Raw genomic sequence first — 16,327 nt, forward strand, 5'->3', positions numbered from 1 at the left:
GAAAGAATGAGAAATTATCCCCCAAAGACTGATTTACACTTGAAGAAATTTTAAATTATGGGATGGCACTGAATTGTAAATAATATTTTCTCCTCCCAGGAACTGGGTATACATGGTTATATCTGGGGATACAAAAGAAAACAATAGGAGAGAACTTCCCCTACTTGCAGGACAAGTACTGCCTGACTGACAGTGTCCAACAGTTTGAATCATAGAATATCCACACTCTGGATATATCACAGAAAATTCCACAACATCAAGAATACAGAAGCTCCTAAAAGCTGTCAGAGAAAAAAAAAAGTCCCCTGTAAAAGAACAAGCATTACACTGGCAAAAGACTCAAATGCATACCTTTCTTAGAAAGAGTGAGCCAAGAAAGATGACATGAAATCCAGACAACAATGGATCTCACCAAGGAGAATAATGAACAAAAGTCCCAGGATAAGCCTTGGCTAAGGTAGGAAGATGGAGGGCTTCAGGGAATAATCCTAGCAAAAGCAGGGATTCCAAAGATTTTTATATTAGTCCTAACAAATTGGAACTCAGTGAGGTGTTAAAGGCAGAAAAATTAGGAGGGAAGCCATTCAAAAATCCATGAAAAAGCAAAAAACTATACAAGAAAGGAAATGGAATCATACTACTTTGCATCGCTTGGTTGTACATGGAAGAATATTTACATAATCATAATAATATAGACACTTTATTTTATACTCTTAGAGTCAACAGTAGAGAAAGCACAGAAAATGCAATTATGGTTACAACACAGAACATAGATGTTTGCAACTGTGAAAATACAAAGGTTTATGGTAAAACTACAAGTAACAATAGGGAGCCAAAAGATATTGTCTATTGTTGACAGAGTAAATAAAGGGACAAACTTCATGATTAGAATAGTAACCAACAGAAGAACAAAAAGTAGTAATATGACTACATTGGGGAAAATGGAAATGGGGCTAAATCCTCACTTGTGACTGCAAGATAACTTAATAAGAACAGATAATATCTAATAGTAATAAATCAAGAAAGAGTATGAAAAGCATATTATTTAGATATATCAAAACAAACATCAAGACTAAAAACAAAATTAGGAGAAAGTGGCTCCTTCTCAGGAGGGAGACTATTATAATAAGTTCTTCTGTACCATTTGATATTTTTATGCATATGCATCTATTACTTTGATAAAAAAATTGTAATTAAATTTTCTTGACTAAGTAACACTTCTGTATGCTAAGTGAAGGGTCCAATGAAGTCTCCTTCATTCCCACTTCCTCTTTGCTGAGGTGACTGACATGTTTCCTTCCAGATATCTGATATATTTACAAGCAAGTGCGCTGGTGTATATATACTCCTCTCCCATACCCTTACACAAATAGTGGCAGGCTCTCCATGCTATTCTTGTACCTTATCTTTTTTATTTAATAATGTATATTGCAGATATTTCTGTATTACTCCTGACCTTCCTCATATTTGTTAATGGCTTATTATTCCATTATTTAGATGCATCATAATTTATTTCCTTGGTTCCATACTTACATCTACTTTGTCCAATTCTTTGCTCTTTCAAACAATGCTATAACAACACGTTGACAAATATAAGAAAAAAAATGTAAGACTGTCTACTTCTGTCTCCCAATTAGATGATGAACTTGGCTTCCATCTCTGCATCCTCAGTGTGTACCACGGTGCTTGGCATATAGTACATATTGTATTAAGATTTGCTAATTCAGGCTGAATTGAATTAAAATGAGGAACTAACCTATGCAAGCATTTAAATAAAATACTGTAATTCTGAAAGCAAGTTTATGGCTTTCAGCAAAGACAAGAAATCTATAATAGTTTGCATACTCAGTCTTTGTTTTACAATTTACAAGAGGAAGGAAAAGTAGTAACTCATTTTCGAATAACTTCAGGAAAGGAAAAGTGGGACAGGGCTCTCATGATGTAATTGCAATGAACAGACTTTTTATATGATCCTAGCATTCTAGATCCCTAAAACCCAAGATGCTAAAGAGATTCTAACACCTCACAGAGATGTTAATGGGTATAAGTAGATTTATAGAATTATTAGTGTCTTATTAGTGAGAGAAATAAAATTAAACTAAACAATCAATTCCCCGGAATGAAAATTAACCCACCAATACATACATACATGTTTGTGATACTTACTCTGAGCTCTTTTGGGCCTGTATGGATTGAAAGCAAGTGTAGAGTACCCGGCCAGTCTAAAAACAAAAGAAAAAGGAAGAGAAAGAAACAGAAAGATCACACAGAAAAAGGATTAATATTGAAACAGGTATAGCAATTTAGTAGATTCAAACCTAAAACTCCTATCCTTACATGAGCGGTATCCACAGACCCTCAGAAGAGGAGCGTTAAACGGCTTTCCGAAGATGGAATATGCCATCGATCAATTTCTATACAGGATCGTGTACTCAGTCAACATGAACATGAACATGCATCCATGTGACAGCAGAGAACTACTTATAAACATGAGAACCAAGAAACGGAAAACCAGAGCACTCAAACTGCTTTGTTGGAAGCTGACAAACTTATTCAACTATTTATAATGACAACAAATAAATTTATGATGACAAAGCCAAAGTCATTTCATATGAAGTATAAAGTTCAAGTTACTTTAATGTTTCTGGAAAAGAGTGATTTTATGAAGAATATTCATTATTAATACAGATTCTGACAATGTAATTAATATACTAAAGGACACAACACATTTGATAGTCTTGGCAAAATTCATTCCTACAATATTAAATAGTAATTTTCTTTTTGTTTGAACTGACACATGGTCAAGCCTACGAATCTAAAATTCAAAAAGAAACACTCTAGACAGACTAGCAAGACTAGCCACTGACTGAGCTTCTCTGAGCTTGGCTCATCCATACACATAATAATAGTCCTCATAGACCTATTGTCAAGGTTAGAGCATGTTTATGTAAAACACCTAACAAGCAGGCACCATACAATAGGTGATAAATGGCAGCATTTGTTACTATTATTAGCCATGGACATGTTTGCAGAATCTGGCCACTTTTCATTACCTCCACTCCTACCCCCATGGGCAAACCTCCATCACCTCTTGCCTAGACTACTACAGCATCTTCCTACCTGGTCTCACAGACGACATGGATTCCACACTCCCTCCCTCCCCCTGCACCGCCCACACCCACCGTCCAGTCAACTATCAACACAGTAGCCAGAGAGATCCCATTACAACATAAAGTCACCCCCTAGTGGCTTCCCAACTCAGAGTGAAATCAAAGGCCTCTTAAGATCTGGCCCCATTATCTTTCAGACTTCACTGCAGAATGACCGAATGAGTCACTATCCAAACCAGGACACTTCCAAGAAGGAAAGGTGTGAACTAAATAGGAGACTGGGATCGTGGGGTCAAACTGGGACTGACAGAGGCAAACTGGAACATATGGTCATGGTCTTCCTCACTCTGCTGCAGCCACACTGACTTCCTTGATGTCCCCTGAACATGCCGCACTCACCTCAGGGTCTTTGCACTGGCTATTTCCTCTGCCTGGAACGCTCTTCCCCCAAGAAATCCACAAGACTTGCTCCCTCACTTTCTTCAGGTCCTGACTCAATGACCCTTCTCATTGAAACCTTCCCTGGCCACCCTATTAAAATTGCAAAAAGATTTTTCTCTATTCTGTGTGTGTGTGTGTTTTTACACACACACTTGCACACACACACACACACACACAAATACCTTTGTGTTTTTATCTTCTATGAAGCAGGAAAAAATAAGTCCTACAAAGCCTTGATCCATCATCTGGTACATAGCTTGTGTGCGAACATCTGCGAATAAAGATAAAAATCTGCTGTCAATAAGCTGTATCTCACAAATATGAAGATTTAAAGATAATGGTAGCACACAGTCCTCTCAAGATTCAGAACACTTTACTAGGTGAGTGAAGAGTACTCTAGGAAGTTTGCAATTAAATAAGAGAAATTAGATTAATGACTCTTCAATTAGCCCCCCAAAAGTTGATAATCTCTTCCAGGGGACTCAGAGAGAAAGAAAAGCCCCGGAAAAAGGCAAAGTCTCCTGGAATAATCCTTTTGATGGACATCTTCTAGGGAAGTGAATGTATTAAACTTGACAATAAAGAATGGAAGTGTAGAACTATTATGGAGGAAATTCTTACAGGCATAATTCTTATGAAGGATACAAAACATTAGGTATTGGGGCACCTGGGTGGCTCAGTCGGTTAATTGTCCAACTTCGTCTCAGGTCATAATCTCATGGTTTGTGAGATTGAGCCCCACGTTGGGCTGTGAGCTGATAGCTCAGAGCCTGCTTAGGACTCTCTCTCTGCCCCTTTCCTGCTCTCTCTCTCTCAAAATAAATAAACATTTTTAAAACCTTGCTGGTACAAATGTTCTATATTTCTTCTTTATTGTTGTTACTCTTTGTTTTCCCTTTAGCACTTTAACTGTTTTTTCCCCACAAAATCATAAGGCCCAAACCAGCAGAAACTGTCACTATATTGTTCCATTCAGGTATCCTATAAATTTGTTGAATAATCATTTATGTAATAACCATTCTAACCTACTGGAACTTTAATTATACTAACTACCTTATCATAAAACACATTAAAATTCTTCATACACACACACACACACACACACACACACACACACCATTGTCACCTCCCTCTCTCTACCTCTTAACAAAAAAACATTTTCATTTCACTCCTTCTCACTTGTCATTCTTGAATGTAGCTTGAAATATTTTTCCCACTGAACATACTTACTATACATACTTTAAATCATCACTCATTTTTTTCCAGGACTTGCTAACACAGGACACCTGCTTGACTTAATTCTTGAACAACCATTTGGAGATGACCTATACATCTTTGTATCTACACAATTCCTTAGGCTCTGGAATTACACAACAATCTAGTCATCATGAACACCAGTTTAGTTGGGAGATGATTCTTTTCTTTAGTTTTACCTATAGTTTTGTGACCTCAATGTTCTTGTAAATCCTTCCAATGCTGTCTGCCATTCAACTTTAAATATTTACTCATGCTCTCTCCATGTTGAGTTCTATGGATAAATGCTTTGGTATCTTTGTTATCGTGCTGAGCATGGGACAGAATGACTTATACATGATTTCATATACTACTCTGATAACATGTTCCCCTTTTCTGCAGTGACAAAACTGTGGCACAGGGAAGATCTCTTAAGTAGTCTCTCAACTGGTGACTGAAAGGAGAGTCTAACAGACTTGCCCCCTAACAGAATCCAAAGCTGCTGTTCCCAACTCTCCTGGTGTGATAACTCTCTGACCTTCCCATCGGCAGTTTAGAAAGAAAATTAACACTCTTAAAAGCATCTTTGAGCATAGACTTTATTCCGTTTTGTTATTTATTCCTTTTTCTTACCCAGTTAGATATTATTATTTTCAAGATAAGATCTCAATGCTCTAGTCTCCAAATTTACTTTGTGTTAAATTCTTTTCATTTGGTTCCTTAATCATTTTCACTATTTAGCTGATTTTTTTGTTCAGTTACATTCTGCAATACCCTTGTTTTCCTAACTGCCTTTTGTAAAGATGTCACATGCCCTACTGCTCTTACTGCTACATTGCAAATGCCTCCCTAGGTTCTTGCTTAACAGCTTGGATCTGTTGCCCCTGAGGGGAAAACTCAATCATTCTCTGAATTCTGAACACCTTTTGGGTGTTCCAGTTCAGAGACTGATAGTTTTTTCCCTAAGCTCTTAGAGTTTCTTTTTTTTACCAGAAAATTTTCCATTCTAACTTATTACCATAGTGACAATATTGTTCAGGAATATATACTCTCTAACCTTTCCTTCATTAATGGTTGGTACTTCTTCCTTTCTGGCTGATGGTACTACCATGGGAGAAATTAGAAGCAAATCTGATTTTAGTGTTAATGGGTGGCAGGAAAATAGCAATTATTTTTGAGTAGAAGTTAGATAAAATCAAACACTGAATTTATTCAGTGATATTACGGTTTTACAGGACTACATTTATAGCCATGAAAACAACCTTTGGGGCACCTGGGTTACTTAGTCGGTTCACTGTCCAGCTCTTGATTTTGGCTCAGGTCATGATCTCATGGTTTGTGGGCTCGAGCCCCATGTCAGGCTCTGATCTGACAGCATGGAGCCTGCTTGGGATTCATATTCTCTCTCTCTCTCTCTCTGTCTCTCCTTCCCCCCACCTCAAAATAAATAAATAAAACCTTAAAAAAAAGAGTCAGGTAGACACCAAAAATCACTATGACTCAGGAAAAGCAGTAAAAAAAAGAGATAAGAATTCTGTTACATTACACTGATTAGAGGGATGAGGAGGCAGGTTGAGAGCCCCAACAGCTAGGATGGAATATGTGTTAAACCTCAATTTTGTAACTTTCACACCTGACACCTTTGAGTATTCCAAATGGGAGGGTACTGGACAGTGGTATTCAGCAATCAGCAATTTTCAGTTACAATTTAAAATTTTTTGAGGTATCAGCCAATTGTCAGGTTTTAGTTAGTTGTGGTTTCATGAATACAGTCAAAATGGAGTACTGAAATTTTAGCTCTGCCAAAAACAATACGACAGGGTGCCTGGGTGGCTCAGTCAGTTGAGCATCTGACTCTTGATTTGGGCTCACGTCATGATCCCAGGGTCATGGACAAGGGCAGCTGTTTAAGGATAAAGTATGGTTTAAAATAACTGTAGTTCATGTAATGGAGAAGGAAAGGTGATACTGATTGCTAAAGACAATAAACACTGCAAGCCCATAATACTTACCAACATGTGAAGGCCAAACAGTTATATGGGGATGGGAATGATACCAGCCCACAACTCTCATGGGGCGACCTGTTAGTTCAGCCAACCTGTGTGTCTGTCAAGGTATTTTCAACTTGTGGGAACAAAATTTGTGATGCTTATGGGCTCAGAAAGCATTCTGAGGTTTAAAATAAACCTAGTCCAATTTAATATCAATAAAAGAATGAAATAAGGTCAATGCCCAGAATTTCTGACCTCCCGTTTAAAGCCAAAAGTATTTTTTTTTAAAAATAGAATCAGGGGGCACCTGGCTGGCTCCATTGGTTGACTGTCCGACTCTTGATTTTGGCTCAGGTCATCACCTCATGGTTTGGGAGTTTGAGCCCTGCGTTGGGCTCTACATTGACAGCGGGGAGCCTACTTGGGATTCTCTCTACCCCTCTCTCTTGGCCCCTCCTGCGCTCTCACTCAAAATAAATAAATAAACTTAAAAAAAAATAGAATTGGGGCACCTAGGTAGTTCAGTCAGTTAAGCGTCCAACTCTTGATTTTGGCTCAGATCATGGTCTCACAGTTTGTGAGTTCAAGCCCTGCATTGGGCTCTGGACTGACAGCGTGGATGGAGCCTGCTTGGGATTCTCTCTCTCCCTGTCTTTGCCCCTCCCCTGCACCCTCACTCTCCCTCTCTCAAAAATAAATAAATAAACTTTAAAAATAGAATCAATTTGGGGCACCTGGCTGGCTCAGTCCCTAGAGCACACAACTCTTGATCCCAGGGTTGTGAGTTCAAGCCCCAAGTCAAGTGTACAGATTACTTTAAAAATAAGTACATAAAGGGCACCTGGGTGGCTCACTCAGTTGAGCATCTGACTTCGGCTCAGGTCATGATCTCATAGCTTGTGAGTTCGAGCCCCGCATCGCGCTCTGTGCTGACAGCTCAGAGCCTGGAGCCTGCTTCAGATTCTGTGTCTCCCTCTCTCTCTGCCATTCCCGTCTCAAGCTCTGTCTCTCACTCTCTCTCAAAAAAATAAACATTTTAAAAAATTGTTAAAAAAAATAAGTACATAAAGGGGCGCCTGGGTGGCTCAGTCGGTTGAGCATCCGACTTCAGCTCAGGTCATGATCTTGCAGTCTGTGAGTTCGAGCCCTGCATTGGGCTCTGTGCTGACAGCTCAGAACCTGGAACCTGCTTCGGATTCTGTGTCCCCCTCTGTCTCTGCCCCTCCCCTGCTTGTGCTCTGTCTCTCTGTCTCCCAAAAAATGAATAAACATTAAAAATTTTTTAATAAATAAATAAATAAATAAGGAGCACCTGGGTGGCTCAGTTGGTTAAGTTCCAACTCTTGATTTTGGCTCAGGTCATGACCTTGCTAACAGCGTGGAACCTGCTTGAGAAACTCTTTCTCCCTCCCTGTGCCTTTCCCAAATTTGCGTGCATGCACTATCTCTCCCAAAAATAAATAAACTTTAAAAATATAAATAAATAAGAAGTAAAACTAGACTCCATTTGGCTTCCATTACTGTAAATAGTTACATCCTCTTAATCCAATTTACTAATGTTTGATCACTCAAATACTTATCACTGCGCTATCTGAAAAGTAGCTTGTCTAAATCTTTGGAACTCATATTATCAAGGTGAGTAAATCTTCAATCCTCTCTCTAGCTCCATCATACTCACATTTTTGAAAAAGAAATACAAGATTTTAAAAACTCATTTCTCTCTGGCAGCCTGCCAGTATCAACAATAGCAATTAGGGTGGTTTCAGAGACCAAATGAACAAAGACCCCTACTTTGGTCTCCTCATGTGTCAAGAAATATACTGCAAGAGAATATTTTCTTCCTTTGTCCTAGAGACAAAAATTTCCCATAACTCTATCTGATGCTCTAATTTGATACAAGAAATCAACTTAGAAATAAGACACTGTCCCTTTCTGCTGCTGCTTTGCTATCTTACAAAATGCTGATTTGTTTTCCTGCAAATCACTATGTTAAAACAAAATAATCCTTTCTATACAACAAAATCTGAGAAAGAATACTTTTTAAATATATATTTTTTTTATTTTTAGATGCAAAAAGAGGTTACTTAACTTCTCTAAACCCATTTTTTTCAACTGCACATTGAGGGAATTCCGCCTCCAACAGCAGTGAAGAGCACACAAGATGTTTAGTAAATTCTTAACAGAGAATCATTGTAATGTCAATTACATTGTAATGTCAATGCATGCAGTAACATGCAACAGTGTATCCAGTCACCCCCCATCTTGGGAGTATATCTCAAACTTATAATATATAAGCACAATTATAAACACTTTTATACACTTGTGTTCTGGGAGATGGAGAACAAGAGTTGGAGCCAGAGCTTGACGGGGTGAGCATGACTTATACACAGGGAGCATGAGACAAATCTATATGGTGATGAAACAAGTCGGCATTTTGACTACTGTGGTGGTCACATATATTTACACACGTGACAAAATGGCATAGAATGACACCCATTGTATCAATGTCAGTTTTCTGGTTTCCATGTTGTATTGTCAATGATTTAAGATGTAGCATTTGGAGGAAACTGGGTGAAGGGTACAAAGACCTTTCTATACTATTCTTGCAACTTACCACGAATCTATAATTATTTCAAAATAGAGTTTAGAAAAAGATTGCAAAACGTATGTAAGAGATTGATACATCTGATTATATAAAAAGGCAAAAACAATTTGATTGGAGAAATATACATACATCATGAATAAGCTGAGAAAAATCAGTATCCTTATCACAAAAACAAAAAGCTCTGATAACCCACAGTGTTTGTGAAGGTTCAGGGAAACAGGCACTCTCGCACACTGCTGGAGGGGAAACCCTCTAGGACTCCATCATACATGTACATGTGCATGTCTGTGAAATGCAGTGTGTGCAAGGTTACAGAGAGCCTAAACATGTGTGTGAGGCCAGAAAAGTCACCCGGGGCTACAATTTGCACACAACGGAATGAGGTATCTCTATATAGTGATGTAAACGATTGTCTAGATACGCTGTTAGGCAATGTCATGAGCTATCATATATATATAATATACATATATCATTATGTTACCATTTATAGATAGTATATAATATATATATAATATATAACATTTATTATATATAATTATATATATATGTGTGTGTTAAATAGTTTTTTTAAAAAAAGAAAAGATTCATGTATGTTTCTATATGCTCAGAATTTACCTGTAAGGATACATGAAAACCTGATAACCCTGGTTATGTCCAGGGACAGACCATGAGGGTACTGGGACATAGACATTGGAGAGAAATATTTACTTTTCACACGTTTTTGTACCTTTGAAAGTTTATACTATGCATATGAACCACCTAGTTTTAAAAGTTACTTTTTAATTGACAACATAAATTTAATCAAAAAAAAAAAAAAAAAACCAATGAATCACTAAAAGCCATTGATGCAAATTTAAGTTGCTATAGCTGACATATGAAGTCCTGACCATAGGAAGAAAATTTCCCATTTGATTACTTTTGGTTATATTTAGCATGGAATATTGCAGTTTTCAGCAATGCATTTTTTTTTGAGAGGCAGCCTCAACTCCAATGAATAGAGACTAAGATAGTCAAGGGCCTGGAAATTAAATCATGGAAAACTTGGGGTGAGGGGAGGTGGGCAGAGCAGACTGGAGAGGAGCAATGGGGGAATGAAAGGAAAGAGGAGGGAACTGCCCCACAGAGATCACTGTCACAATACTCGACCCTGGGATCGTCTGGCATTTAAGAGCAGGAACGTTAGAAATTTCTAATTTTTCCAATAAAAGCCACTCAAAAGGAAAAATGGAAAGAAATTCTGATGAAGCAAACAATTTGCTCTCACAGGTAAATATGCGAACTGGGAGAGAGTCACCAGGAAGAAAACCTGTGAAATCTCCTTAGGCAGGAGACAGAGGAGCCTGGCCTGGAAGTCCCAGCACCTGTAAAAGCATGAAAGCGTCTTAATGACCAGTAAGGATATCTCTGCCTCTGTTGAGGCTGCAGACAGCTGCTCTGGAGAAATTTCCACTCGATCCTTCCTCTTATCAGAACGTCGCAAGATGATGACAGAATGAATGTGAACAATTCTGACGGTGTCAACCTGGAGGAAAATCCATAGAAATATTTACTTCTGTCTCTGCAGTAACATGTTTCCCTGCAATTATACAATTGCATTGAATTACATGATTAGGTTAAAAATTCTATTTAGAAAACTGCAAATTTTTATCATAAATAAGAGAATATGTCAAATAAAAGACATCCAACCTTGATATATGCATTTCAAAACAAAATATAAAGGCTAATATTTGAATGAAGGAAGAGCTTTTTGAATGATCCAGTAATAATCATTTGATTTACAACGATGGGTGAGTTACTCTCACAGAAAAGGATACAGTCAGAGTGCAGACAATCCAAGTGTTCAAAATGCTAACAATTTGGTTAAGCAGCAAGTATCACACCAGAAACTATAATGAAGTAATGTAGTAAATCAATACAAGAGCAGAGGAATGGAGTCACTTAGATTAGAAAAAAGTCTTCATAGGCTGACAAGTGTACAATTTCCCAACTGCTCTGAGTGTAGTGTGTGTGTATGTGCATGCATGCATATATGTGTGCGTGGGTGTGTACAGAACTTCTCTAGATGCCAAATGGATATGAGTGAAATGTTTGGGAGACAAGTTGGCCAACTGGTTTAAACAGAGAACTTGAGGTGGAATGATAGTAAGGCTAAGAAAAGTTAGAGTAAAACTATACAGGGCCTCAAATACCATGATCTGCAAGATGAGCCAGAAGAATATTGTTTCAGAGAGTCTGAATGTGGGATAATGATAAAATACTGGACTAAGTACATAGCAGACATGGAAGAAACAGATTTGAGATTCATTAAGAAGGAAGAATCCACAAGATTTGTTAGCTTAGTGGCCCATGGATGATAGAGGAAAGGAAGTTGTCAAGTTTAGCTCTAAAATTTCAAGGTTGAAACTCAGTGGAACACAGAAAGCAGATCTAAGTTTAGAAAGGATCATGAAGGAAGGAAGGAAGATAAGCCGATGTAGCAGGGGAGGACGTAAATAAAGGCAAGGAACAGTGTGGGCAGAGGGAGCAGAGGAGTGAAAAGCAGAAGAATGAAATGGTTCAAGAGTTTCATGGGAAAAGATGGGTGTGGCACTTGCAGATGTTGCAGGGATAAGAGTGAAATCGGAAAGGAGGTTCTTTATTTTAATGTTTATTTATTCTTTGAGAGAGAGAGACAGAGCATGAGCAGGGGAGGGGCAGAGAGAGAGGGAGATGCAGAATCTGAAGCAGGCTCCAGGCTCCGAGCTGTCAGTACAGAGCTTGACATGGGGCTCGAACCCACAAACTGTGAGATGATAACCTGAGCTAAAGTTGGACCCTTAACCAAGTGAGCCACCCAAGAGCCCCAAGAAACACACTTTACATGTCAGTACACAAAAAGACCAAAAATAAAAGGATGGAAAAAGATATGCCATGCCAACATCTACTAAAAAGATAAGGTCACTGAACTCATGAAGCTTAACATCTATTTGGCCAGTACAAATTGACACAGAATTCCAAATGAGGACATGGACTCTTGAAAAATAAAATTACACCATTAAGATTAGGAATGTATTTTAGTAGGAGTTGAGGCACAGGGTGACTTTTTTCTGTCTCTATAGGCTGAGAGGGTTTCAGTGCCTAGAGGAATGAGCAAATGAAGTTCAGGATGGCAAGACCAGCCCAGGAACAGATGAAAAACAAAATAAGCATAAATAAAGGCAACTAAGGTCTGATAGATGTCCCTGAAAGCCACAGGTAGCTGAAGGGCTTGAGGAAGCCTGTTACAGTGACAGTCACATAAGAAATAAGATATTCTAGCTTAGCTAGACTGGCCTCTATACCTTTTCAGTCTCAAAAGTTCCTTTTGCTCCTCTATCTTCATATAGAACAAAGGCCAGCAAAATATGGCTTTCCCAGCCTTCCTTGGGGAAAATCTGGCAAGGAGACTGTGGAGAGGCTAGCAAATATTCAAGAAAAGAAGCAATAAGGACCTCCAGTAAGGTAGAAACAGCTGGGATGAAGCATTGGAAACAACATGAGGGCAATTTACGGTTCTGAATGGCAACAAGGTTTCCAAACAGGGCTGCACATTAGAATCACCTGGGGAGTTTTTCAAACTCCTGCTGCCTAGGTCTCACCCCCAGACCAAGGAAGTTGGCATCAGAATTTTGTAAAGGTTACAGGGTAATTCCAAGGTGCCCCCAGGCTTGGGAACTACTGTGGCATGACAAATGTTGGAGGAGTGGGATTGAAGAAGACGAAGGTTCAGTTTTGAACATGTTAATTTAACATGCCTGTGTTGACCTAAACTTGAAATAAGCAGTAGGGTGCATGTATCACTGGGGGAATTATTAAGTTAATAAATGGAAAGCTAGGACTGGATATTAACAACAGCGATCAGAAGGGCACAATATTTCCATGTGTCCGGCACTTGGAAAAATGCTTTCCATTTAGTAACTTAATAATTCCCCCAGTGATACATGCACCCTGATGTTTATAGCAGCATTATCAACAATAGCCAAATTATGGAAAGAGCCCAAATGTCCACTGACTGACAAGTGGATAAAGAACATGTGGTGTGTATATGTATACAATGAAATATTAGTCAGTCATCAGAAGGAAAGAAATCTTGCCATTTACAATGATAGAGAGACACAACAAAAACAAACAAAAAACCCTATGAGAGTTTCAAGGAGAAAGATGAAGATAAGCCCCAAGATGTCATCACCTGATATAGTAGCAATGGTGAGGTGGCTGGCAAGACAGAATTGGAAACCAGACCTTGGTGTGTGTGACTGGAGAAGGTAAAGAAATAATCATGATTATAGTCTACCCTTTTAAGAAGTCTGACTATTCAGAGAAGGATATAAGAGTAGTGACTACAGGAATATGTGGGATTAAAAAGTTATTTTTCTGTTGTTTCTGAAAATGAGAGTAATTTAAGCACATTCGTATCCAAAAGGGTAAAAAGCCAGATGACAGGAAAAGGTTGAAGACTCAGAAGAGAGGATATTTGATAAGCAAGGTCTGTGAAGAATCTGTAAGAAAGGAGGCAGAGTGGTCAACATGGAAAAGTTTGGATATAGGGGTAATAAGTAGATGGAGTTGTTGCCTGATGGTTTTTATCATGTCTGTCATGTGCTTGGTAGGAAGGCATAATTGACTTTTATTGTATTTTTCAAAGGCATTGGTTTGCAACATACTGGAAAATGAATGAAATGGCCCTATATCAGAATTAGCTTGAGAAGCATTATACCAGATTGTGAAAGCTAGAGCGTGTCAGAAAAGGTGAGGCGGAATTGTAGACAGGAGAAGAGTCAAGGTAGACTATCAATTATGAACTATGAATAATTAGCTCGTAAGAGAGGGGCTGCCCGAGTAGGTACTGGGATTTGGGATAAGGAGATGACAACAGTGATGTGAACCAGATCTCAAGGCAGTGTACCAGTGAGATGTCTCAAGGAGGGTGGGAGAGGGGCCAGAAAACAGGCAGACAGATGACAGCAAGGAGGAGAGCTGAGAGTGAGTACTGATCTGAATTTGCTACAAGGAGTAGAAAATTAGGTCCATTCTTAGTGAGTAGACTCTTCAGCTGATTTTACTAGAGAGAACAGTGTACCCAGCCAAAAATGTGGGCCTGCACAAACCAGATTAATCCCTGGCTGAGATCATCCATGTGAGGACAGAAATCCCTTCCCAATGGCAAGTTTCCATCATGCAAAATTCTAGCACACATACCTTTTCAGGAACTGTGCGCAATTCAGTTCCGGTATATGTAAATTTGGAGTCACTCCTTTTGGGAATAAATTAGAAAAAAAAAAGGGGGAACTGAGGTTTGTAATATAAAAAGGTATTAAAGCAAAGTAACAGGTTTAGCAGGTTTTGCAATGAAAACTTGATCAGAGACAAAGGAAGAGTGGCTAAGTGTATAGTGTGTTCACTGGCAAAGCCAAATGCATAGAATCCTGGGTATTGAGGAGGTGGGCTTGCTACTGTTTGAAACTGAAATAAAGGTAACCCAAAGCTTTTGCCAAGTGACGCATTCAAGCTACTGGGCATTTCTGAGATCACTGAAGGGTGCTGTAAGGGGAAGCAGAAAGCCATTGACCATTTAAAGGAAGGAATGGGTTAATAAGGGGAAATGTCTTTTAATACTGCATATCACATGCCAGAAAGAAAATTACCTGTATTTCATTGTTGTTTCAGGGGGCAGAGAATGTAAAATATATCAATCAAGGAAAAAGAAGGTAGGAGCACCGTATCAGTGAACAATTGTAAGAGTTTTCACAGGTTCAGTTAACGTGTTGGTATTCCCACCCACATTTTTCACATAAGGTCATATGTATATAAACCGACAGCACTCGTACTAGGAAGTAAGGTGGAAACCAACATTCAGGGTTGGAGTGAAATTCAAAGTGTATCAGTAGGGGGGCTCCAGACTCATAGTGGTAAGTTAAAATACAAATCGTATACAATATTGCAAAACTTGTAATGTTTCAGTTAAGAATAACATAGGTCAAAAGGTATCAGTAAAGAAATATAATCTTACCTTGTGTCATCATTCAACTAGAGTGGGGAGAAAGCAGAAAACATTATTGATCACTAGTTTGATGTACATGGATGCAGATTATATGAAAATTGGGTCACGTGTTTCTGTAGGGAGGCATGAACAACTGGAGAATTCTTATTTTTGGATTGTAAACAACTAAGCTGTATTTCCTCATCCTCTTTAGTCCCTGTGCAACACTTAAGCCAGCGGAAACCTTTGCGTCTTTGCAACCGTCTTCTCTCTGTGGTTGTCTAAATACAGTTCGAAGGCTTTCCAGAAGCCTTCCAGAAAGAAGACTGGATGCGAGAGAAGGGGTACTGATCGTGGTTGGTTGCTTTGTAATACGGTGCTGTCCTCGTTATGCTCTAATGTCTTTATGGCCTGACTTGCGGTTTTGGTCAATGGGGTGGTAAATCCAGATGTAAAGAAAAGCACAGACTAGAAGGGAAACTACAAGGCCCACCCGGAGGCTTATGCAGGTCGCTGGGGGGTTGCGGGAAGCCAAAGAAGCGTGAAGACACAAAGGAAACGGAGTCCTCACTCCGGGACCGTCCGGAGGATCAGTCCAAGGATCTGAGTCCGGGGTGCCTGTGGCCCCCGCAGTCCCGGGCGCTGCCGGCACCCACCCCGGGGCCGCACTGGGACTGCTCAGCAGGGTTCCGGCCAGGCTAACTGCGCTACTCACCTCCCCTATGCACAGCCCCATCACCTCCTCCTTCTCTGTGCTCAGAGCATGGTTGAGACAAACCAGGAAAGCATCCGACTCCAGATGAACCGCCTGCACCGCCTGTACCACCTGCACCGCCATCTTGGTCCGGCCGCGCTCACGTCCGCCTCGGGCCCACTCGGGCCTGGCCAACCGGGTGCTCCGGAGCGCGGGTTCCGCGGGGGCGGGGCTTGAGGAGCGCGGGCGGGGCGG

The 16,327-nt window shown here is 39.5% G+C and overlaps 1 protein-coding gene across 1 annotated transcript in view; it reads right to left on the reverse strand.

Annotated features, from left to right (window-relative positions):
- The window catches only part of BRCC3 (BRCA1/BRCA2-containing complex subunit 3), a 62,249-nt gene extending 45,953 nt beyond the window's left edge, over positions 1-16,296 (reverse strand). The window contains exons 1-7 of the mRNA XM_081793080.1: positions 16,094-16,296; positions 15,409-15,425; positions 14,598-14,652; positions 10,783-10,902; positions 6,797-6,884; positions 3,734-3,822; positions 2,167-2,222 (exon numbers count right to left, since the gene is read on the reverse strand). Coding sequence (XP_081649206.1) covers positions 2,167-2,222; positions 3,734-3,822; positions 6,797-6,884; positions 10,783-10,902; positions 14,598-14,652; positions 15,409-15,425; positions 16,094-16,216 — 548 coding nt within the window. The 5' untranslated portion in view covers positions 16,217-16,296. The remainder of the gene's footprint in view (positions 1-2,166; positions 2,223-3,733; positions 3,823-6,796; positions 6,885-10,782; positions 10,903-14,597; positions 14,653-15,408; positions 15,426-16,093) is intronic.
- Positions 16,297-16,327: the final 31 nt, after the last annotated feature.

The sequence above is a fragment of the Panthera onca genome, chromosome X (genome assembly GCF_046562875.1).
Source record: "Panthera onca isolate mPanOnc1 chromosome X, mPanOnc1 haplotype 2, whole genome shotgun sequence".
NCBI lineage: Eukaryota > Metazoa > Chordata > Mammalia > Carnivora > Felidae > Panthera > Panthera onca.